The 25,881-nt window shown below is 40.2% G+C and overlaps 1 protein-coding gene across 4 annotated transcripts in view; it reads left to right on the forward strand.

Annotated features, from left to right (window-relative positions):
• Positions 1–25,881, forward strand: part of NR3C2 (nuclear receptor subfamily 3 group C member 2) — a 412,159-nt gene that overhangs the window by 185,216 nt on the left and 201,062 nt on the right. For 2 of the 4 annotated variants that reach the window (XM_043484832.1, XM_043484850.1), the window contains one exon: positions 15,172–15,323. In XM_043484832.1, coding sequence (XP_043340767.1) covers positions 15,172–15,323 — 152 coding nt within the window. The remainder of the gene's footprint in view (positions 1–15,171; positions 15,324–25,881) is intronic. The other 2 variants (XM_043484841.1, XM_043484859.1) reach the window with 1 other exon arrangement.

Below are 25,881 nucleotides of genomic sequence, written 5' to 3' on the forward strand. Positions count from 1 at the left end.
AAAGGGAGCTCTGTGGGGAACTTCAAGGAGAGCATAGGCGACTTTTGATGGAACAGTATAGCATTGATCCCTGCGTCCTGAAGGCTATGGGGGCAGGGTCGACAGGGCGCCTCTGAATTTCTTTGCAGACTCAGTCATCAAGTCTACTGACTAGTGCCCTATGCTGGCTCCTACTTAAAGCCTCTGTCATTTTCTTCCAAGCACATTCCTAATGAAGAATACCTGCACAGCAGAAGGTTCTTGCATGTTCAGGGTACGTGTGTGTTCCTCTTTAGGTGTGTGTGCACATGTGCTTTCTTTTCGGAGCTTATCAGTGAGGTCGGTCACTTCCCTGATCTGCATTTTGCAGCTCTGACCAAAACTCTCTTTGTGGTGCTGTCTGCAGACAGGAGCAGCCCCTACTCACCCTACCTTCAAGCAGAATGAGGACAGAGGGGCTCTTTTTTTGTGAGGTTAGACTGTAGGCTCCCATGAGGAAAATCCTCGTAACTGGAAAAATTCGTTAGTGTTTTGGAAAGGGACATCTTTTTTTTACCTGTTAAAAGCTAAGGTATGAATGGGAGAGTTTTTCTTTTTTTTCCTGATAGATTCCTTATACCTTTATTGAAAGATCATTTCAGGTAGTAAGCTTATCTGAATGCAGTGATGTCATTTCATAATTATAGAATTAACCCTAAAAAAGTAAGCTTATTATTTGGGATTTATTTTTCATTTTTTCCTCTAACTCTCAAATGATGATACCTCATTGATTATTCAGAAACTGAGATGGTAAGGAATGAATTTATTTGATTCAGTTAATATAAGCATTTCTTCAGACGTTTGATGTTGTACTAAGATGCTGTTTTCAAACTCATGATTACCAAAGGGGAAAGGTGGGTGGGAGGGATGAATTAGGAGAAGGTGATTAACATGTACACATTCAGTTCAGTTCAGTCTCTCAGTCGTGTCCACCTCTTTGCGACCCCATGAACCACAGCACTCCAGGCCTCTCTGTCCATCACCAACTCCTGGAGTCCACCAAAACTCATGTCCATTGAATCGGTGATGCCATCCAACCATCTCATCCTCTGTCGTCCCCTTCTCCTCCTGCCCTCAATCTTTCCCAGCATCAGGGTCTTTTCCAATGAATTAGCTCTTCTCATCAGGTGGCCAAAGTATTGGAGTTTCAGCTTCAACATCAGTCCTTCCAATGAACACCCAGGACTGATCTCCTTTAGGATGGACTGGTTGGATCTCCTTGCAGTCCAAGCGACTCTCAAGAGTCTTCTCCAACACCACAGTTCAAAAGCATCAATTCTTCAGCGCTCAGCTTTCTTTATAGTCCAACTCTCACATCCATACATGACCACTGGAAAAACCACAGCCTTGACTAGACGAACATTTGTTAACAAAGTAATGTCTCTGCTTTTTAATATGCTCTCTAGGTTGTCATAACTTTCCTTCCAAGGAGTAAGTGTCTTTTAATTTCATGGCTGCAGTCACCATCTGCAGTGATTTTGGAGCCCCCAAAAATAAAGTCTGCCACTGTTTCCACTGTTTCCCCATCTATTTGCCATGAAGTGATGGGACCAGATGCCATGGTCTTAGTTTTCTGAATGTTGAGCTTTAAGACAACTTTTTCACTGTCCTCTTTCACTTTCATCAAGAGGCCCTTTAGTTCTTCTTCACTTTCTTCCATAAGGGTGGCGTCACCTACATTATTATATATAAAATATATAATCACAAAAGGACCTACTGTATAGCACAGGGAACTCTACTCAATATTCTATAATAACCTATATGGGAAAAGAGTCTGAAGAATGGCTGTATGAATATGTATATCTGAATCAGCTACCTTGCTCTACACCTGAAACTAACACAACATTGTAAATCAAAATAAAATAAAAATTTTAAAAAATATAAAATAAAATTAAATGTAAAAAGGATGCTATTTTTAATATTTCAAGAGTAATAACTCTGCTCAAAATCAGATATTGAGTAGATTTGAAGTAAATATGGCATGGTGCCCTATCAGGAAAAGTGCTAGAACATTGTCATTAATTTATAGATTTTGCAATGAGCTTCTCTAAATCTGTCACATGTAAATTGTTGAAATAATGAAGGCTGCCTCTTTATCCCATGTGAGAATCCTGAGTATGAAGCAGGTAGCATACAAGGTGCCATTTGCAAAACCTCTGTGACCTTACCTATGAGTCTCACATCGCAGCGGTCATAGCTGAATCAAGTTGGCAAATCAGAGAGCAATACCAGTAGTGATGAAAACGATTATTTCTAGAATTGAAGGCAACTCAGAGAAAAAGCAGCTGGAGTTTGGACTCATTACTTAAATTTATAGAAAGGAGCTCAGAAAGGCCACGATGTTGCTGAGAAAGGCCACCATGAAGCGTGTTTTTTCATCAGCTTCTTGCAAATGTGATAAACAGACAACATCCTGAACTCCATAGTTTCTAAATAGCTCAGGCCCAGGACCCATAGCTCGGCCCAGGGCCCCTCAGAGCTCAGCATCTCAGGCCGCGGGAACAGCATCTAAGCGTCAGGATAGTTAATTCAGGGACAAAACTTAAGTCAGGTCTAATACTTAGAGTATGTTTGTTGTTTCACAATGTTTACATTTATTTACTTTTTCCATTTAAGTTTTATTTTATATTGGAGGGTGGTTGCATTGCAGTGTGGCATCAGTTCCAGGTGTCCAGTTGTGTGTATACATATATTCATTCTTTTTCAGATTCTTTTCCCATATAGATTGTTACAGAATACTGAATAGAGTTCCCTGTGCTGTGTAGAAGGTCCCTGTCGGTTATCTGTTTTTATATACAGTACAGCATGGACGGAGGAGCCTGGTAGGTTACAGTCCATGGGGTCACAAAGAGTCGGACACGACTGAGCGACTTCACTCACTCACTCACTCAAGTTATCCTTCCCCTTTGGTAACCATACGTTTGTTTTGTAAGTCTGTGAGTCTGTTTCTGTTTATAGTATGTTTCAAAAGCAAAGTCTGTAATTAAAAACAGTCAAGCATTTTGTGATAATCTTCTTAAAATAATAACTTTATACACTCAAGCAAGCATTTGGAGGTAATCTCCTTCAAACCTACTTTATAAAGTACTGACCCACAGATTGTGTGATTAGTTCATGATTCCTTCTATGGGGATTCTAAATACATTTACTAACTTATAATGTAAATAAACACACATGCCAGTGATTACAGAGGCAAAATAAAATGTAGAGGCATTTTTTTAGCACATATATTTAGTCATTATATTAGCAACCACTGATTGGCATATATATGCTCAATAAGTGTTTCTGGAGATGATTTGGTGTTAGATCTTTAGAGACTTTTTATGTGCTCAAGTTGCAAGGTAATACTTTTATGAAAAAAGCAATTTCCCTAAATGTGGAAACTTCTTAGCAGAGAAGATGAAGATTCTCTTTCATAAGACTTATATATGTATCTTACATATGCAGGAAAAACCACCATTGCTAGGGTCAACGGTGACCACATCCCAGCGGTCCACCTTTAGTCTTGTTCCCTTGATGGCATCAAACACTGTTGGTCCGCCATTCTTGATCTCCTCCTTTTGATTCCAAGACTCTGCATCCTCTGCCTTCCTGCCTCTTTGGTCTTCCTTCCTCAGCTTTATTAGCAAATTCTTTCTCCGCCAAACCAGGAATATGTTTTCTGTAGATTTCCATCTGTGACCTTCTTTTCTCCTCGTTTCACCTTTGGCCTGGGTGACTTCATTCATTGTTCCATGAATAAAATCTAGAGTTCCTGATCTCAAAGAGTCACTACCTCTTTAGCATGTCCCAACTTTTCTGTTCTTCAACATGTTTTTCCTGCTTCCTCTATTCAGTGGTCCTTAGTTTTCTTCCAATTTATCAGACCTTTTTGCTGCCATTGTCTGTATTGTACATATTAAAGTTGTCATCAGTCAATTTGTGTCTGTTAACATGGTAGATCTTTGTACCCTTCTCTCTTTATTTTCCATGTCTCCTTTTTAGTTGTCTACCAATGTTTCAATTCATGGTCCTAGAATCATCTCTAGCCACTGAATCTGGTCTTAGAGACTCATGATTTGCGCCTTTCTCCACACTTGTCAGGGTATAACTCATTGAGTTCTGGATTCCAGTGCATTTGTCTTTGTCTGGACTTTTTTCTTGGCCTGGCTCATTATCACCTTGCCCAGTTTCTTCATGAAGATTTCCTTCAACCCAGCCGCAAGTTATTGGACTCTCTATGGATTATGATTTCTTTTCAAGCCATGAAAAGTGAAAGCCACTCAGTCAAGTCCGCCTCTTTGCTACCCCATGGACAGTCCACGAAATTCTCTAGGCCAGAATACTGGAGTGGGTAGCCTTTCCCTTCTCCAGGGGATCTTCCCAATCCAGGGGTCAAACCCAGGTCTCCCACACTGCAGGCAGATTCATTACCAGCTGAGCCACAAGGGAAACCCAAGAATACTGGGGTGGGTAGCCTTTCCCTTCTCCAGGGGATCTTCCCAAACCGCAGATCAAACCAGAGTCTCCTGCATTGCAGGTAGATTCTTTACCAACTGAGCTATCACGGAAGCCCTTTTTAAGCTATGGAGACTGCTACTTCACAGTGACCTTAATATTTACCAGTCTCCAGGTCTTGCCTAGAGTGTAAATTCATTGAAAATAAAAGCCATTTGCTATCTTTGTGTTCTCAGAAGTTCTTTCACATAGTTTTTGTTTATTAAAAAAATAATTTGAATAAAATTATTCATTAATTGTACAGCAGCCAGTAATTACACTTGATCATTTGTTTTGTTAGAAAATACATTTTCAGCTAGATTTAAATGTTTCCCCTATTTTCCAAAAAATAGACTTTGCATATTTTGATCAAATGTGAATTTGTTTAGCCATAGTTGAAGGATAAAAAGTCACTTGAATGCCCTTCTAGAATAGATTCTTATCTTTAAAATGAAATTTTGCACATATTAGGATGGGCTTAAGCTTCCTGTGGTCCAAAATATTCTTGCCTTTTTCTTCTTTTTAGATCTCTACCAAAATACTTGCCTGCTGTGCTGAAGCTACCCTCTGTTGATTATTATTTTAAATCTTTTAAGGGAAAATTACATTCATTTAAATGAAATTTAGTATGTAGAAAATACTTACCTTATTAAACAGAGCCACTATAATGAATATTACTAATGGTGTAAACTGCTGTGAAAACAAACAAAAGTAAATTGGAAAAGACTGGTCAGCCATTGTTGTGCTTTACATTTTATTTTCCAAACTATTCATAATCTTGAAGTTTCCGTGTCAGGTCGCTGTATGGTAACTGTGTCTGTAGATTTTATTCATGTACCTGAGATTGGAAGATGTGTACCCATTATTTAATTCCTGTCTATGCTACACTATGAATTGCATCTTAAGAGAAGGAACCTTTTCTAGTGATGAATCGTTTCCTGAGACATTAATGATCTTGTTGTCAAAAATAATACCATTAAAGAAAATAGACCACAACAGTCACTCCCAAATATTCCTCCTGAATAATGGGAAAACTACAATGAGATACCTCAGGTTAAAAATTGTGACTCAAAATATATGTTTATTAAAACAAAAGGAAATAGCAAAAAAGGACTTTTTTGCCTGATTTGTGTGTGGATGAAAATAAGGATTTTAGGAAACTAGTTATTAAGAGTTGATTTGTTTTTGAAATGTATTTTTTGTATACTGAGTGTTCTCCAGATTCTTAAATTTATTTTTCTTTATATAAAAGTATATGTTTGAATCTCAATAATTATTTATCCTAATGACCTTATGGGGCTGTTCCCAGTTACATGTACAGAAAGAGAGGAACCAGAATTTTAAAAATTAATTCCTGAGTCTGTATTCACACAGGACACTGCCTATACAATAAATAATCAATATGGTTATTGTTGTACCATTCTCTTAATCTGTATTTTTAAAAACCTTTTTTTCCTGCTGCTACCCAATGTTATACATGCTTGTATAAATTTACAACAGTACAGAAAAATATTGTATAGAAAAGTAGAATTATCTATAGTTTGTTACTATGCCAGTCAGCTGTTAGGAGTTGTAGATCTAACAATAATCAGTTCAGTTCAGTCATTCAGTCATGTCCACCTGTTTGCGACCCCATGGACTGCAGAATGCCAGGCTTCCCTGTCCATCACTAACTCCCACAGCTTGCTCAAACTCATGTCCATCGAGTCAGTGATGCCATCCAACCATCTCATCCTGTGTCGTGCCCTTCTCCTCCTGCTTTCAATCTTTCCCAGCATCAGGGTCTTTTCCAGTGAGTCAGTTCTTCGCATCAGGTGGTCAAAGTATTGGAGTTTCAGCTTCAGCATCACTCTTTCCAATGAATATTCAGAACTGATTTCCTTTAGGATGGACTGGTTGGATCTCCTTGCAGTCCAAGGGACTCTCAAGAGTCTTCTCCAACACCACAGTTCAAAAGCATCAATTCCTCAGCTCTCAGCTTTCTTTATATTTCAACTATCATGTCCATACATGACTACTGGAAAAAGCATACCTTTGACTAGATGGACCTTTGTTGGCAAAGTAATAATGTCTCTATAATACCGATTCATAATGGCTGGAATTTAAATACACTAAATGTGTGACAATGTTATAAGTGCTCTTGAGTATATTTATTAATTTAGCCATAAAAAAGAGTGAAATAATGCCATTTGCAGCAACATAGATAGATAGAGCTAGAGATTATTATACTAAATGAAGTAAGTCAGAGCAAAACAAATACCATCATTCGGTATTTGTATATATTTGTATATTTGTATGTATATAGCATGTATATGTGGACTCTAAAATATGACACAAATGAACTGATTTATGAAACAGAAATGGACTCATAGACCTGTGAAACAAATGTATAATTACCAGGAGAAAAGGAGGTAAGGGAAAGATAAATTGGAATTTGGGGATTAGCAGATACAAACTAGTATATATAAACTAAACAACAAGGTCCTCATGTGTAGCACAAAGAACTATATTCATTATCCTGTAATAAAAACCATGATAGAAAAGAAAATACTTTGACAAAAATACTTTGTACGTTTTTACAATAAAAATTGGATTCCTAAAACAATATATGTGTATATACACATATGTATATATATGTTTATTTTGAGTAATTTAATCTATAAACCCTATAAGGTACAATTTGTTATCACTGCTTATCCAATGACAGAACTGGCCCAGAATGGTTAAGTAACCTGATACGTTTGCTCCCAGGTTTTTCTAGTAGATTACCATTTGATATTATTGCTTTTGTATTATTTACAGAAATAGGAACATGACATACTGATTACTACTGTCAGATCCAAAACAAAACTGCTCCTCGCTCCACTATGTAAATATACATAGCACCACCATACAATTTTTCTGCAAGTCTGGTTAGTACTATCTCCTTAAAGAATGAAAAGGCCATTTCTCATTGTCTTCACTCCTTTAAGCTGAATCCAAGCTGTTATCATCTCCTGCCTGGATAATTGCCGGAGTCACTGTGGCTGGTCTCCCCACTTCCAACATCACCCACTCCTGCAGTCCACTCTCCAGGCAGCAGCCAAAGTCTGATTGTTAAATGTCACCCAGATCATGTTACCCTTCTGCTTAAAACATCTCAATATTCACATCCCTCATGATGGCCCTGGAAATAGCACCTTGAGTCATCATCACAGCCCTGGAGACCCGTGTGGTCCCTCTCTGTCTCCTTGGGCCCCACCTCCTGCCTCCTCCCATCTCCCTGCCTCCTTTCAGCCACCATTCCATCTCTGGACCATGTCATGCTCATCCCTTCCTCTGGGACTTCACACTTTCTCTTCCCTTCATTGGCACTTTTGCACAGCCGGCTACTGTGTCCTCTCAGTCTCCCCAAAGCAGCCTTCACAGGCTGCCTTTCTAAAGAATCCTAACCCTCCAGTGCCCCTTCCAATCTTGATCTCTGTCATTTTCCTCAAAGCACTTAGCACTATCTGAATTTATTTCCCTATTTCTGTATTGTCTTTTTCTCCTCCTGTGGTAAAAACTCCATGAGAATAGGAATTTTCTTATTTATCCAAGTGCCCAAAAAAGGCGGGGCATATCAATATCAGGCTTTCAATGAATAGCTCAATTAATGAGCAGTTTAGACACCAGCAATAGAAGGATGTTTCATGAAGTATTATTTGCATATGCCTCTGAATTCTCACTTTGCTCTAGATCGCTGAATGAATGCTTGAATTGATTGCACATGGAAAGAAACTTTTCAGCAGCTCGGGATGTTGGTAGAAGCATCTATCTGATTAAATGAAAGTACAAAAGACAGGTTTACTTAATTCTTACTGAGTGGGCTTAAGAAATGAGACAAAGTATTCTTGTTGTGTGAAGCATTCTGGTCACTGAATAGCAGACCAATCACTAACAGTATTGTTAGGTAATTGTTAGGAAGATGGGGAAGCAATATGGTGATTCTTGGGACAACATAACATGGTGCATTATGCATTCACAGCCAGATTCTCCAGTTATATTTTGATCAGTAAAAGTTCCTTTTTCTTGCACAGCTTCTTATTGCTTCTCCTTAAGCATCCAGCCGTTTTGGGAAGAAAGTTAGCCCAGTAAGTGTTTTTAATGATGGGTTGGTATAGCCCCTTCCAGTTGTCACAAAAATCAGCATGAACCTTTGATTAACCTCTTCAACTCTTCACTGAATCATTAGAACTATTCTATTTGGTACTGAAAATACTTGCATCTTACTTGTATTTTCCAAAGAGAGACACTTGTCTTTACAAGTGTCTTTACAATGCTCACTCATTTCTGCTTTAATAGTATTTTAACGTATGTGTTAAGTCCTATGAACTACCTTTGTCTGATTATAAAATTCTTTCTGGGAACAGTATTTCTTTGATTACCCAGACCAAAAATGACCAGGTTGGGAAATTTTTCCCAACTCTTTAATATTAAAATGGTTTTTAGCAGGTGGAGTACTATTTGAGTACATACATGTATGCAGAAATTTCAAGCAAAATCAGCATAGCACTCATATAGCTCCAAGTAAGATTTTAAGTGCCATAGGATTAGCTATTCTAGAAAGAGTAAGTTTTTACATGTAGATGTTTTTCTGCTGAACCAGATCAAAGAATGGCTGTGTATAGGACACTGTCTATAATTTGAACTTGAAGTCCATTTTTTGGATAGAACTTCATTATGACAGGCTGTTTCATTTATCTTTTGTACTCATCTTTATCTTAAAAGGATATCTTAAAAAAGATCTTAGAGATCACCTATTCAATGTTTTTTATGGTGAGAATTACAGCCCAAAGAGGAAAGGTGGCTTTGTTAAGGTTTTAACAGTTAGTGGCTAAGCTAAGCTGAGAACAGGAGGCTTTCTTGCAGAGTCTCTGTTCCTGCCTTTACCCCTGCATGTGTGGGACTCACATCCAATGAAGATGTTCAGCTGTAATAACACGTTAATGTCTTGTGCATACTATAAAGGAATTCTGACATTCAGAGTCACTCACTGAGCTTTGTGTTCTGATAAAACTCAACATCTAAGAGAAGTTCAAGACCTGCTTCCCTCTCTTGCTCTTCCTCTCCTCTCTGTCCCCACTTAGAAAACGTGGTAATGCATTTCCTAAAACTGAATGGATACCCTCCCAACCATGTCCCGTCTTTCAGTTTCAGCGATATCACATGATAGGATGTCAGTGGAGACGGGAGTTTTCCCAGCCCATCCACCCATTATGGCCTGTCTTCTGTGTTAACAATGCACTTGGTTGTGGGATGCCTTGCTGAGCTTTTGAGGATAGTCTGTCTCCCTGGATGCCTTTTTCCCTGCTCTGGGCAAAGCTAAATGAACCATAGGGGAATTGAACCTATAACCTTGGCCTCATTAATTTACCTGCTATAAAAATCTCCTTTTGGAAATTTATGTTCTGCTGTGATGAGATTAAGAGTGTGATTTCATTCATTCAATAAATAGTCCCAGCATGACACTAATGGCAGCATAGAGCGCAGAGAGGCAGAGGACAAGGTCTTTGCCCTCTAGGGTTTAAGATGAGTGCTCCAGTCGAGAGTGTCAGGGCAGAAGTGATGACTGCTGAGGCAGGGGCATTAGCAAAATGCAAAAGCAGATCATGAGAACAGAGAGAGCTGTGTCCTGCCGGGAGTACATCAGGGACCCTTGAAGGATGGACGGGTTTTCCAGGAGTTGGAGTGGGGGTGGGTGTACAGATGGTGGAGCCCAAGCCCATGGGTGGGGAGATTGCAGTGTGGTGGGAGCAGGCATGAGAGGCCCTGCAGGAGAAGGCAGAGAAGGCAGAGGCACACAAACATTATCATGTGTGGTGGTAGTGGGCACAGGGATGATGGAATATTTCTAAACTGGAAAGTGATAGAATCAGAGCTCTGTAACAGGAAGTGGCATTCGTCAGCCACTGTAGAGTGAATTGGAAGGGAGGCTGGGGTTAAGGGAGAACCCTGAGAAAGTGATGAGGGTCCGAAGCAGGCTTCCCAACAGGGTGAGGGGAAGTGATGGAAGTGGGTCAAGGCTGGACCAGCAGGGCTTGGTAACTGAGTAGATGTGATAGTGGATGTTTCAACCTGGGTGCCTCGCAGATGGCAGGATCCTTCCTGAAGCCAGAAGAAGACCGAGGCAGGGCAGTTTTGTAAAGGAAGTGAACACATAAAATGGGAACATCGAGGAGAGGTTGGAGTTGGATGTGAAGATTCAGGAATCATTCATTAGGAGAGCTGTCTTAGCTGGGATAAGTGGATGAGATCATTGAGATAAACTGTAGAAATGAGAAAACGATGACCAAAGGTAGAACACTGAAGAAAATCTACGTTGGTGATCAAGACAGTGGGAAAAGAGCCTCAGAAACAGAGAATGAGCTCAGTAGACCGTTACAGACGCCGAAGAAGCAGAGTGCTGCCGAGAGGTATGTGGAGGCTCTCTTGTAATTGAGAGATGTCGGCAAACAAGAAGGAACAATAACCCAGGCTTGCTTTAACTCTGTCATTGACCAAATTATTGTTTTAATTGGGATTTCACAATGCATCTTTTTGATGCTTCTCTTTGACTTCTCTTAATTCAGTTCCACTACATACTTTTCTCGAGAGAGTTAAAAACCAAGCACATTCTTGTATGTAAGGAGTGCAATAGGAGTTCAAAACTGATGATGGTTGTGAAAAGGCCAGTCATCTGAGATCACTCGTTTATCCCTAAGTGTTAAGCAGTAGCCTTATATGTACCAAGGACTGTGCCATGCCCTAGGAACACAGTGGCAGAGAACCACAGACACAAATCCAGGCCCCTGTTTACCTTCTTGTGTGAATGAAGCAAACTAAAGAGGAAAATAAACAGACTAAAGAAGGAAAATAGACAATATGTTCAGTGGTGACATGTCCTAGGGAGAAAATAAAGCAGAAGAGGAAGGGGGTTCAGAAGAACGAGCATTTTCAGTAGAGAGGTCAGGGAAGGACTGATTGAGGAAATAACATTTGGATGAAACCCTGAAGAAGCAGGGGACATACATATCTAGGTGAACAGAGGACAGCATGTGCAAAGGCCCTGAGGTGGGTGCATGCCCAGTGTGTCTGAGGTCTGGCAAGGAGACCGGTGTTCCTGAAGGACAGAAGGCATGTGAGAAAGGTTAGTAAAGTTATAGGAACCATACCCGGGCCCTGTGGTCACAGGTTGACCCTGACTTTTCCTCTGAGTGTAAGGGAAAGCCCTTGGATGGTTTTGAGCAAAGAAATAAATAAGAGTCCTTCTGGCTACAGGGGAAGGAAGGGGACAAGGACAGACGGGAAGGTCAGTGAGGAGGCTTCTGCACATCCCGGGAAGAGGTGTGGGTGGCATGGACTAGAGTGGTCCCAGAGGAACTGTCAGAAGTGATCCAAATATATATGCTTTCTGAGGGTAAAGTAAAGAGAAGTTAACAGATTGAGACAGAAGGAGGTAAAGAGTCAGGGATGAGTCCACGTTGCTGTATCGGTCTGCGAGGGCTGCGTAACAAAGCACCATGAACGGGTAGCCGAAATAAGAAAAATGTGTCCTCTCATGGTTCTGTAGGCGTGGCCATGCTTAACCTGTAGGCTGAGTTGGTTCCTTCTGAAGGCTGTGGGGGAGAATCTGTTTCATTCCTCTCTCCTAGCTTCTGGTGGTTTGTTGGCCTTCCTTGGCTTGTAAGAGTATCACTCCCTTCATCTTCACATAGCATCCTGCCTGTGTGTGTCTGTGTTCCAGTGTCCTCTTTCTAATAAGAACATCAGTCAGACTGGATTAGAGGCCCACCCTTCTCCAGAAGGACTTCATCTCAACTAACTGTATCTGCTATGGCTGTATTCCCAAATAAGATTCCACTAAATCCAAATAAGATTTAATTTTAGGTGAAAAACTAAAAATAAGGTTACCATGCAATATAGGAATCCCACTCCTGGGCATATATCCAGACAAAACTATCATTCAAAAGGTATTTTGTACCCTCATGTTCATAGCAGCACTATTTATGAAAGCCAAGACATGGAAACAGCAACCTGAATGCCAATTGAGAGATGAATGGTTAGAGAAGATGTGGTACATATATGCAATGGAATACTAGTCAGCCATAAAAAGAACAAATTAATGCTATTTGTGGTAACGTGGATGCAAGTAGGGATTATCATCCTAAATGAAGTAAGTCAGAAAGATAAAGACAAATACCATATGATATCACTTATATTCAAAACAGAAACCAACTCACAAACATAGGGAATAGACTTGTGGTCTCAAGGGGCCTAGGGTAAGGATGAATTGCTAATTTGGGGTTAGCAGATGTCAATATCACGTGTAGAATGGAAACACAACAAGGTCCCTCTTTATAACACAGGGAACTGTATTCAATATCCTGAGATAAACCATAATGGAAAAGAATATATATACGTGTGTAACGGAGTCTCTTTGTTGTTCAACAAAAATTAACACAACGTTGTAAACCACCTATACTTCAATTTTTTAAAAAAAGATTGCCCTCTGATGCCCGAGGGGCCAGGACTTCCACTTAAGGATTTGGGGTGGGCAAGGGACACAATTCAGTCCATAGCAGTTGCCAAAAAAATGTGTTTGGAGAGAAGAGTAGAGTGCCAAAGACTAAAGTAAAGAGGCTTTTAAGTTTGAGGACCAAGACCAAAGTTTACGAAAATGTTCAATACAAATCCCGTGTATGCTTGCAGTTGTGGAAAAGCACTTACATGTTAGTAATGGCTTTTAAGCTGTATTCTAATTGTTTGTGGCCTCCTGGTACTTCCCTGTGCAGCATAGGAAAGTCAGACAGAGTATGAATTGAGTTTTACTGGCTAATATGCCAAAGAAGTTATTGGTGCTGAAATGGAATGTTTTGAATGCCATAAAGAAGTCAAAGGACACTAATAAAAATAATAAAGAGCACTTTTCTCAGAAGGAGAAACAACTTTGGAGAACATCATTCCAGCCCTTGATTTAAGAAGTCATTTTCTAAAGTCAGGCATGTTACAGTGCTTGAGCAGTGGCAGTTTGCTCCTTCATCTGTTTTTGATGAGAAGGTAGTTAAAACATATAAAGTCATTTTTAAGAAATCATCAAGGAAATATTATCACATTTTAGCTAATTCGAAAAATAGAGAAATCATCATGGTAACTTAACCATTTTAGCCTTTTGATGTGTTTTCTTTGAGTTTTTTTTTTTTTTTTTTTTTTTTTTCACGTCCTGCTGTTTAACATAGAGACAAAAGCTAGGATAGCAAGGTGATGGTAGTGAGATAGAACGAGTCTACCCAACATTGCTCGGCACGTCCGGCTCAAATTTCTCTTGCCATTCAGCTCATACTGCACATTCTGCCTCCTCTGCCCCATCTTTGTCTGGCTAAGGTCTAATCATCCTTCAAAACTCAGAAGGCTTTGGGGAAGCCTTCTCACTGGTGTATTCCCACCCTGACTGGTAATGGAAAGCTGTGCCGCCATATTACCCCACACCTAAGCACATACCATAGTACTTCACATCTCCACCAGTTTTGATGACAGGAACTGGGCAGTTCATTTATTTCCTCAGGACCTTTCGCACGACCTGTGGGTAGGTATTCAATAAATGCATGTGGACTAGGAAAGAAAAAAAAAATTATTTGCCTGGTCCACATCTGCCACTGAACCATGAGACCTTCTTAGAATTTAAAACTGTTTTGTTCAGATTGTGCCATAAACCAGGATAGAAATATGTAATATATCTTGGGAAGAGTCTCCTTAAAAAGTATTCCATGCATATTGTTGCTTCAGGGGTTAAATTTATGCCTCAGAACTGAATCCTTCAGTTTGTAACCATGAAAGTCACCTTAGATAGTTACATATGTGGCTTCTTTTTAGTGTTGACTATGTCCCTTCCCAGGTGGCACTAGTGGTAAAGAACCCGCTTGCCAATGCAGGAGACATAAGAGATGTGGGTTCGATCCCTGAGTCAGGAAGATCCTCTGGAGGAGTACATGGCAACCACTCCAGTTTTCTTGCCTGGAGAATCCCATGAATGGAGGAATCTGGGGGGCTACAGTCCATAGGGTGGTAAAGAATCGGGCACAACCGAAGCGACTTAGCACCCACACATGTCTCTTTAAATGAGTAAACACAATGAACTGAATTGAACATGCCTAGGTAAGTTAACATGGAAAAAATGCAGGAGCTTGGAGGGTGAAATTGCTGGCAATAGAGACAAGAATTAATTTTAATTTGTGCATTGTTTTGGAGAGGGGAGAGTTTTTCACCTGGCATAATTGAGATACAATCTGAGTCCAAGTGAAGAGGGTTGAGAAGTATTGCAATAGCACTTTGATGCCAAAAATACTTTCATGATGACTTGGCTCAAGATTTCTCTCCTCCCTATTTCACCTAGAATGCAAATAATATTTTTTGGTATTCAGTCTCAAAATTAGGAAAAGGAAGAAAAAGTTTACATGAGATTGTTTATGGTTTCCTAGTACTGACAAGAGGCTTTGCTATAGGGGACTCTTGATACATTACTACTCTCTTGAAGGTTTTGCCTTAATTTCCTACGTGATATGGGATCTTATTGAATTTATTGATGGAGCCAAGTTGAATGACAGATATTGAGCTAAGCTATACAGCATGTCAAATGTGCCATTGCAGTGTAGTTACTTAAATCTCGATTTCTTTCCCCAGCTCTACTTTACGAAGTGTTTCTACTGGATCCTCAAGACCTTCCAAAATATGTTTGGTGTGTGGGGATGAGGCTTCAGGATGTCATTATGGGGTAGTAACCTGTGGCAGCTGCAAAGTGTTCTTCAAAAGAGCAGTGGAAGGTAAATGTTCATGTGGGTGTTCCTTTTACACATTTTCCCCTAGTGTATGGTTTACTCTATAGCATTATTGAGAAATAATCCAAAAATGTTTTGAGATGTAATCTGTCAGTGAAAAATAATAATGCCTTGCTTAAAAATCACTTGGAGATTTTTCACTGAACAATATTTAATGGCCAAATTTTGAAATTGTGGGTTGGGAACAACCAGTCAAAAACACTGGTTTTTTGGTTGTTGATTTATACCAGTTTGTTTTTCACTGAGACTTAGAAAAATAATTATATGTCACCACAATTTAATTTGCATGATCTAAAAGGGCGTTTTTTAAACAGTATTGCCTTGTCTGTGTTTCTATATAAATATATGTGTTTGTGGCAAGTTAAAACATATCAGGATCATGTGTGTAATTCAAGTTGTATTCCTAACAGAATTATGTCATTTAATAGCTGCTTGAGATTCCAGGTCTCCATTTGAATCCTACTTTTGTTCTTACTGAAAGTTTTCAGTCCACTATATTAAATGAAAAATTGTACTGAGATTAAAGTATACGTAGGATAGCTTTTGTTCTGTCCAAGTAATCGTACTTCCTAAAAGGAAATGGTCTTTTGGTTTGTTTCTGCCTTACTCCAGCCTCACTTCCAAGCAATTAATTAACATCATATTTAGGCCAGATGGTTTCATTAATGTTGATGACTAAAACTGGTCAAAGTATAGAATTTTTTTGCTGTCAGGAGAAGTATTGTGTTATTGACACTTATTCTCACTAAAGAGTTCAGCATTAAGATATCTGCAGGTGGATTTCTCAGAACATTTTTCCAAGAGATGAATTGGTGCTTTAGAGACTTTTAAGCATAAATTATTTGAATGTTTCATCTTTATTTTGCTGATGACCACAGGAAATATCCTTAGTTCTCAGATAAAAAAAGCTGATCAAGCAGTTATTTCTGTGCTTCCAAGATTGATTCTGCATTATTTAATTGATAGAACATGATTCATGTTATTTACACAATTAATTATTTAATATTCCCCAAACCCAGCATGGAATTGATAATAGGAGTTCTGTATCTATTTCTCGGGAGTGCGCTCTTTCATTACAGGTGACAGAAAATTCAACAGAAACTGGTTTAAAAACAAATAGAAATTCATTGGCCTGCATAAGTGGAAAGTACTCTTATGGGCGTGGCTTTGGGCAAGCCATGGTCTTAATCCGGGTCATTCACACGCAATCTCATTCTCTGCATCGCTTGACTTTGCTTTGGCTCTGTTTTCATGTATCTTCTCTCATGGTAATGAGACAGCCACCAGACCTCCATTAAAAATAGGTTTGCAGTTCCCAGGAGTTGTTATAAAAACCCCCAATTGAATCTCCATAGTCTGACTTGACTCACATGGCCCCCTCCAAACCAGTCACCATGGTAGAGGAGGGCAGCTACCCGATAGGCTGGTTCTGGCTGGAGCTCCTGAGCCACTTAGACCAACCGTGGGGATGAGCATTTCCTGGAGAAAAAGGTGGGGTCTATTACAAGAAGGCTGATTTCTAGAAAACGGGGGAAAGAAGTATGTATAAAACTGAAATCAGTATAATTTTTTAAGACTGCCTTCCCGCCACCTTCTTCTTTCTTAACTCTGTGATTGACTCAGTAGTAAAAAAATAAGTAAGGTTTGACTCTGACATCTTTCTAATGCCACTGTATACCTTCCAATATAAGGGTTCCCACCCTGGACTCACTAATGGGTGAACAAAGGTGATAAGTAAAAATAAAGCAAAAAGAGAAGGACGTTTAGAGAGCGTGCCCTGTATTACTCCACCTATAGGTCAGCTTTCATATCACAGCCCATGTTTGGGGTATTAACAAAACCTGCCCTTCTCTGCGAAAAGGTTTTCTAGTGTTTTTGCTTAGTTAGTGTTGTTTTAAGTAATTTCTCTAGAAGTAGCTAAGGAAAGAATTCTTTTATAACTGAGGGACATATAAATATGGAAAAGGCTAAACGTGGATACGCTTTTGATTCATTGGAATGCCAATCAGTAATAATGGATAATGAACTTTGATGAGTGCCTTTTAAAACTTTTATTAATATAGCTTATTTACTGTTTATTTGGGAATTAGAAATTTATCACTCACTTGTGTGAAACAAGGCTATGCATTTTAAATATAAACTTCATGAGAGTTATGACTTGATTTTGTTTTGTGATTTGTATTTGCTTACTTTCTTATCGTGTGAAAGAAACCTGCCCTCTTACTCTCTTATGTGAAAGAAATAGGACCATCTTTGAATCAGAATTTTTTGGTTTAATAAGAAATTATTTTTAAAATATTTTATCTAATTCAGGGCATTAATTTCACAAAGCTGTGGTATATGAGTGTTATTTTTATTCATCTTTTTACAGATGAAGACATTTGGGATCAGACCCAGTCAACTAACCTGTTCAGAATCATAGGATCAAACTTTAACCCGTGTTAAGAGTCTTATGACTCCAAAGCTCGATCCAACCAAAGGCCTCCTAACTGTAAATCTCATGATCTGTTGTTTCCATTTTGCATAATTATCAAGTTTGTGAAAACCCCACTCTATGTGTCATGCTTTATGCCTGCTCGGTGACAGTGATGGCAGTGAGGTGAACATTGAGAAGCAGTGTGGCACGCTTTCTGTGGCACATACACACACATACAAGTATTATATGTGCTTTTACAGTTGAATAGTTACTAAGGTGGTTTTCTGGTTCTAACCTTAAGCTCCTCCTCAGAATACAAAAACAGGGTTCTAAGCACTTGAGGGCAGAGGGAGCTGAGAGAAGGGGAGTCTGTTAAAAGTCGAAAGGAACCGACAGTATCAGGGCCACTTGAGAGAGGACGGGGGAAACACAGCGTGTGAGTTTAGAGCTTGTTGGCTTCATTAAGACTTCATGCCCTAGAACACGCCTCTCAGAAGCTTGGTCTGATAGTGTAGTGGTGACTGCATGGGGGAACTGCACATCATTTAAGTGTAAATTATGTTCTTTGTGTTCTGTCTAGTGGGATGTATAGATGTGCTTTTCTTTTATTCATAAATATTGAATATAAAAACACTTAGAAGCCTCAACTGGAATACTTTTTTTTTTTGGCCAATAATGTCACTTCAGAGCCATATTACTTTACCTTTCAATGGAAATGTATCCTTTTATTTTTTAGTTTGAATTGCTTATTTGCCTTGAATGTTTGTTAGGACCTTTCCTCTTTGACAAAAGAAAAAGAATAAGCGTGTGCGCACGCGTGTGCACACACACACACTCTCATGATTACCCACCCCCACACATATATTTTAAACAGGGTTCTCCCTAGTGGTAGAAAATAGACTGGTTTTAGGGTCAAAAGACTTGGTTTAATTTGCAGATTTGCCACTCAATAGATGTGAGATTATTGCAAATTATTTAGCTTACCTGGGCCTCAGTTTCTTTATATACACAAGGAAAAGGTAGTATTGCCCTACTTATTGCTTTGAAAAATTACATGAAAACAAGATCTTTTTGCAGATTTTGTAAATCATAAAGTAGCATCAAACTATTAGATCTTCACTCTTCTTTAAAAGCAAAATGCTGAAATTCTTTGGCCATGTCTGTACACAGGGACCATGTAAATGATTCAATAACGTTGCGCGGTTCGGTCTGCATTTTTTCTTCATTGCAGCTTCATTTTTCCCATAGTACTTTATTTTGCCCATAGAACTGGGCTTTGCAATTGTAAGATCTTTCTAGACTAGCAGTTCTCAAAGAATGTAGGGGCCAAGGGTCAAGCGTGGGGGAATGGAGGGTCTTTCAAATTTCCCTCGAGGGACTTTTCCACATTTTCCAACATGAACTGAACTGCCAACATTCACTCCCATAACGAACCTTCAGAGCTGAGTGGGTCAGTGCCACCTGTGAGGGCTGCACAGTAGAGAAAATATTGAGAGATACCAACTGAACTTTGAGCGTCCCTGTTGGATGTCTTTAGGACAGGAAAGGACCTTATCTCTGGAACCTAGCAACACAGCAGATATTTATTAGCTGCTAAAAAAATGTTTGAATGTACACATGAATGTGCCTATATGACATAAGAGCATTCCAGGTTAAATGATTCCTCTCCTCCCTGCAAATCAGTAAATTAGCAGTAAAACTGGCCCAAGAATTTACATGGGCCTTTTGACATCTCATCTGCAAGTTCTAATTCTACTCTGAGTTTTTACTATCTTTGTCTCTTTCCAACTGTAAATTGCCATTGGTTTCATCACATGTGTATTTTACTTTGCGATCCCTCAATGAATAGAGCCGACTACATTCAGCAGGCTATTTTATAACCTAATTTTGTTTCTGGATGCTCAGTCTACAGGTAGTGTCTGGAAGACACAGCCACCACAAATCACTGAGGAGTTACAGTGTGGTAAGAGAAGAAGAGAGCTCATTATTATGTAAAGTCAGCTGGGTTTATATTTTTGTAAGCAGACCTGTTAGGCTAGAGAGTCCATATCTTGGTATGGCCAGTCAAATCATACGATGCCTGTTTCAACACTCAGACCTTTCCCTTTAAGCTAAGAGACTTATAAATCTATTTCCTGAAATGACACGGCTTTGAAAGACCTAATTGCAGATTAATCTCCGGAGTCCTCAGCTTTGCAGTATTTAAGGTACACAAATCTGGACATATCTCCTCATCCCCTTCCTGTGTACTTCACAGCATATAGATGAGAAATCTTTCATATCATCGACAATATCCTTTGGGGTGAAAATGTTTTTAAGGACCTGTAATGGTTGACTGGTAGTTAATTTTCTTCACTTTTCTAAACTTGAACTAAACAGGTCCAGAGGAAAGTGTGTCTCACTGTATCATGGACCCAAGTTATGCCCATCAGGCTGTGTACTCTTGAGCAAAAGGACCAGCAAGTGACAGTGTGAGCAAATGGGAGGTCTTGGGGGCTGGACAATTGATTGACAGTGAGATTATCCTGCAAAATAGAGCACTTAAATTGAGTTCCACACAAGATTAGTATGGTATTACATAGTAATTAAATACAGCTGTTGCCTTATAATTGGCACTATAAAATTAAGGAAATAACACACACTTTATTAGATGTCTCTGGTGTGATACAGCCCTCCGGGTGCCACATACAGGAATCTGACGCACACCAGAAGCCATTGAGCCTCCTGTGAAACTGCTCAGTCAGAGGTCGCAAACCAGGGGCTGTTCTGACTCAGAGTTTTCTCATGAGACACTTTAAAGATTAAGTCTTTTTTTCCTTTTACCAGAAATTAGGAACCAGGTAACCTGATTCTAGCTACTTAAGCACTTAAATAAATACCCACCCGGTTGATCATATCTAGGATTTTTATAGGCACTTCTTTCCTCCTGACATAAGCTCAAGGCTTTAGTGGGTTTTTGTTTGTTTTTAATTTTTGTTGGCATATAGTCAATTTACAGTGTTGCGTTAGTTTCAGATGTACAGCAAAGTGAATGTCACACATACACACATATCCACTCTTTTTTAGATGATTTTCCCATATAGGCCAAGGCTTTAGTGTTAATTGCAAATGTTTGCCCAGACTTTTTTTTTTAATATCCTTTCAGTTGGTTACCATGGGAACACAGAGAGCCATGACATTTAGGGCAACCTGGAAGGTCAGGGAAGCTTCTTAAAGAGTTGACCCCCAAACTGAATCTTGAAGGATTGAGATTGGCAGTGCTGAGGGGGAGAAAGGACAGGCTGTCTGCACAGGGCACCAGAAGCAATTCCGTGTCACCCCTGTGAATGTGTGAGATGCAAGGAGATAGGAGGGGGGACTAAGGTGCAGATGGGACCCAGGTCCTGGACTCTAAGGAGAGGCCTGAATTTATTCCTGGAAAAAAACAACCTCTCAGTGTTTTCACGCAGCAGAATGGTGAGCGCAGGTTCACATGTAAGATCTGGCTGTAGGGAGGTATGCTTATTTAAAGAGGGTCAGTTCCAGTGGCTCTTTCAAGTCATTTTCATGAGAGATGACGAGAGCCAGAACAGTGTTAGGGGTAGAGAAGGGGGAACAGCGTTGCGAGGCTGTCGGGAAGCAACACTGGTGAGTCTGTATTGGAGGTAAAGAAGCAAAGATTTGGGATGTTTCCCCAGGCTTCACTGCTTCTGCCCTCTGCTGAGATTGGGGACCTGGAGTGGGAGCAGCTTTGGGCTTATGGGAGGCAAACATCATTCATTCAACAAATATATATTCTGTATTCACTAAACGGCAGGCACTATTCTAGACAAGGTCTTCCCAGGTGGCGCTCGTGGTAAAGAACCCACCTGCCAATGCAAGAGATGTAAAAGATTCAGGTTCAGTCCCTGGGTTGGGAAGATCCCCTGGAGGAGGGCATGACAACCCACTCCAGTATTTTCGCCTGGAGAATTACATGGACAGAGGAGCCTGGCGGGCTATGGTCCATGGGGTAGCAAAAGAGTCGGGCACAACTGAAGCAACTTAGCAGCAGGATTCTAGACAAACCTAAGATCTTGGATGAAGATCAAGTGAGCAAAATAGACCAAGATCCTTGCCACGGTGGAGCTTACATTCCAGTGAGAGGTAGTGGAGAGATTAAACATAATAAATGAGTTATTTGTGTAGCATATGAAAAATTGATAGGTGCTCAGGAAAATAAGCACTGCCAAAATAAAGGGGGTTGGAATGAGATTCTGTTTAGGACAATGAGTTTGAAATGTCAGTAAACCTTCAGACGTGTCTAACAGGAAGTTGCATTTACGATTCTGAAGCTTGGGGAGTAGAGCAGGATGGAGAATAAAGGTTTATAGAATCATCATCCATGAAAGTAGATGCATTTGCCCAAGAAATAGACAAAGAATAAGGCAATATTAGAACTTTAGAGAATGTAAATCTAGGGCATTGTGTGTGTGTGTGTGTGTGTGTGTGTTACATATGTGTGAATAATGTCCTCCAAGTTGTACACAGAAAATTTTTAGTTACTTTAGTTCTTCCAAGTTGAGCTGAACTTCAGATAATTGCATCTGTGGAACTTTGAATCCCAGTGTTTGCTGCTTATTTATCATTAAGCTTGATTCTTTTTGAATCTCAGTCAGTCCAAAGCCCACACCAAACATGGTAGCAAGGCAATTTGATTTGCCAACCCTGGACAGAAATAATGCCACATGTGTAGCAGATGCTCAAGCCACATTTGTTGATCATTGATCACCAAAGTGTGTGTGTGTGTGTGTGTGTAGGGTTCCCCTTGTTTCTGTCACTGTTCCTCTGAAATCAAGACTACGTTGAAGTGATTTATTTGAAAATGATTTTGAGTAGGGACGTGTAAACCAAAAGTAAAGTGGTATTCCAAAGAGAGCTTCTTCTTGTTTAAAATTTTACACGAAGGACTTCCCTGGTGGTCCAGTGGCTAAGACGCCAAGCTTCCGATGAAGGGGGCATGGATTTGATCCGTGGTTAGGGAACTAAAATCCCACATGCCCTGTGCTGTGGCCAAAAAATTTAAAAAGTGAATAAATAAATTTTTTTAAAAAATGTAAACAAAGGTGCACTTCACATAGCAAATTTGAGAAGTCTAAATTAGAAGCACAGTAATTTTCAGGTATTTTCCATGCCTCTGTGTTTGTTTGCAACCCATCTATCTAGTTCTAAAGCAACTCACAGGTTTCCATGAGACAAAATGAAATTTCTCGTAAATGAAATGAAAAACAGGACAGAGGGAAGATGAGAGCAAGAGAAAGGAGAGTGAGCCAGGAATGGGGATAGTATAGAGAAAATATGCCCTTTGACCTTGTCAGAGATCAGCCACTTACTTAGCTTTCTCATCTCAAGCCCACAGACAGTGGTGACTCACCTGACTTACAATGTTCTTAAAGACTAGATTAGGAAACCACATATTTAGAAGAAAGTTTTCATGAGCTGCTTTGGTTGTAATGTGCCTCTACTTTTCATGTGAATTATAACCCTGATACTGGAAAAGATTGAAGGCAAAAGGAGAAGAGGGTGGCAGAGGACGAGATGGTTAGATAGCATCACAAACTCAATGGACATGAGTTTGAGCAAACTCTGGGAGATAGTGGAGGACAGGGAGGCCTGGTGTGCTGCAGTCCATGGGGTTGCAGAGTTGCACACAACTTCAGGACTGAGCAACAGCAATAACCTGAAATTTTTTTTTTAAAGTAACTCTCCCATTGGTATTAATGGAATTTTTTTGGTTTATCTTAAGGTTCACTGCTAGAAACATGCTTTATTCTGTCAACTTCTTGCTCCTATAATAATCACTATTATTTATGGAGCAGTTACTCAACCCAGGCAGGAACTGTGCCAAGTCCTCCATATTTTGTTTCATTTTTTTCCTTGTAACCACCTTGTTCAGTGTGAAAGTTTTGTGAGTTTTGCACGGTACTATGTTTAAAACCGAGCCCTCTAAGCAATCTTTATGATAAGGAAGACAGTATTTTTTAGCAAGGCTTAATGGTATGGTCTTTCAATTCTTAAAATTAATAGCCACAGTAGTAAATATTTGAGTACTTCTTTTGTGCCTGTTATGCTAAGAACTTTATTACATATTATCATTTTAATCCTCATCATAATCCTATTAAATAGGTATGATGATTATCTCCGCCCATGTCAGCAATCAGTCACCTGAAGCAGGTCAGAGGCGAGTAAGTTAGTCTGAGGTCACCCAGCTCAAATGAAGTGGCAAGACTGGGATTTGAACCCTGGAAGCCCAGGCGTGCTGACTCTGTCCACTTAACACATAAGCTGTACTGCCCCTCACAGAGTCATATCAGAGCCAACTATTTTTACCCCTGGAAAAGTAGGGCAACATTTCTGGCCTTAGGACACTTATGAAGAGCACATTATAATTTAACAGTTACCTCGCTATACCCTAAATAATTAACTCCTAGCCATTCCAAGTTGAAACTCTCATTTGAATTTCTTTTGCCCTAATGGGAAAGAAATTGGGTAGTCTCTATTTTTCTTCTTAAGGAATGAACTCCCTATTTTTAAAAAATTACCATTACCACCCTGAAGTACTTCTTTAACATCTGGATATTAATCTGAAGCCTTATGGAAAATTTTTATCTTCCCTGTGTTTCATTTCCTGTGTGTGATAAAAATTAGATGTCGCCTATCAGGCTCAGAGAACCACTGCAGGAAGAACCTTTCTTCCCCAAAGCTGAGAGCCCCAAACCCTTCAGCCCCGCTGTCCGCTTGATGCCTGGTGGCTCAGAAACAGACCCAAGAGCCAGAGGACGCAGGGCTGTTCTTGCAGAACCCACACCCAGGACGTGATTAGGATCGTACTGTTTCTGTGATTCCCTCCTCCTGAGAATGATTTGACATTGAAAATGAAAATTGCTCAGTTGACTGCAGTCAATGCTAAAACATAGCTCTGGAAGATGGGGAGGAGGAGGAGGCATTTAGGCTTTAAAGTGGAGGCCAGTGGTGGAGGGATGGGAAGATGGGGGTTTGAACCTGAGTCTGCTCAGTCATGCAGTTCAGTGAGGGCCTGGCCAGTGCCCGGAAGTGGAGAAGGTAGCTGAACAAAGACACAGGGGCCAGGTGAAGGCTCTCATGGTGCAGTGAGAAGGGTCAGTCCTTCTTAAACCCAGTGAGCCTTCTGTTAGGAAAAAATCATTGCGGTAGTCCCTTGGACAGCAAGGAGATCAAACCAGTCAATCCTAAAAGAAATCAACCCTGAATATTCATTGGAAGGACTGATGCTGACGCTGAAACTCCAGTACTTTGGCCATGTGATCTGAAGAGCCGACTCATTGGAAAAGACCCTGATGCTGGGAAAGACTGAAGGCAAAAAGAGAAGGTGGTGGCAGAGGATGAGATGGTTGGATGGCATCATTGACTCTTTGGACATAAGTTTGAGCAGGCTCTGGGAGATCGTGAACAGGGAAGCCTGGCGTGCTACAGTCGATGGGGTTGCAAAGAGCTGGACACAACTGAGCGACTAAGCAGCAATATCACAGCGTTGCTCCTTGGTGTCTGTGCAGCGGCTCGGGGCAGGTACTACCTGGAGGAAGAGAAGATGACTGCGATGGGATTGTGGCTGGTGGAAGGTAGAGAGGGCCTGGCTTGGGATGGAATTGGGGCAACTGAACAGAAGGCCTGATGTGAGAGCTGAGAAGCAAAAACGGGCAGGACCTCATGGTGGGTTAGTTCTGGGGAATGTTGGAGGTCTCTGATGGGGATTTGGGAAGAAAACACGGGAGAATGGACAGGATGAGAAGCATTTAAAACTGTTGAGATTGAATCACCCAAAGAGATAAAGCAGCCCGTATGGAAAAGCAGAGACAAAATTCTAAAGCAGTTTAGTTTTTACCTGGAGATATTTCTTTGTGCATTTTAAAGTGCCCAACTAGGTATCAGGTAGTTTGGCAGATTGGCTTAGTTATAGGCAACAGGTGTCAGTGACCGCTTGATTTGGTGCAGAACATGGGAAGGTAGGCAATGAAATTGAAAGCCTGCGGAAGCTGCTGGGTGCTCAGCAGTGGTGAAACAGGCCTGCAAGGTGTGCTGGTCATTGGGTGGACTTGTGCCATTGTTACTGCCCATATTAGAGGTACTAAATGATGATTTTAG

This window comes from Cervus canadensis, chromosome 1, assembly GCF_019320065.1.
Source record: "Cervus canadensis isolate Bull #8, Minnesota chromosome 1, ASM1932006v1, whole genome shotgun sequence".
Classification (NCBI taxonomy): domain Eukaryota; kingdom Metazoa; phylum Chordata; class Mammalia; order Artiodactyla; family Cervidae; genus Cervus; species Cervus canadensis.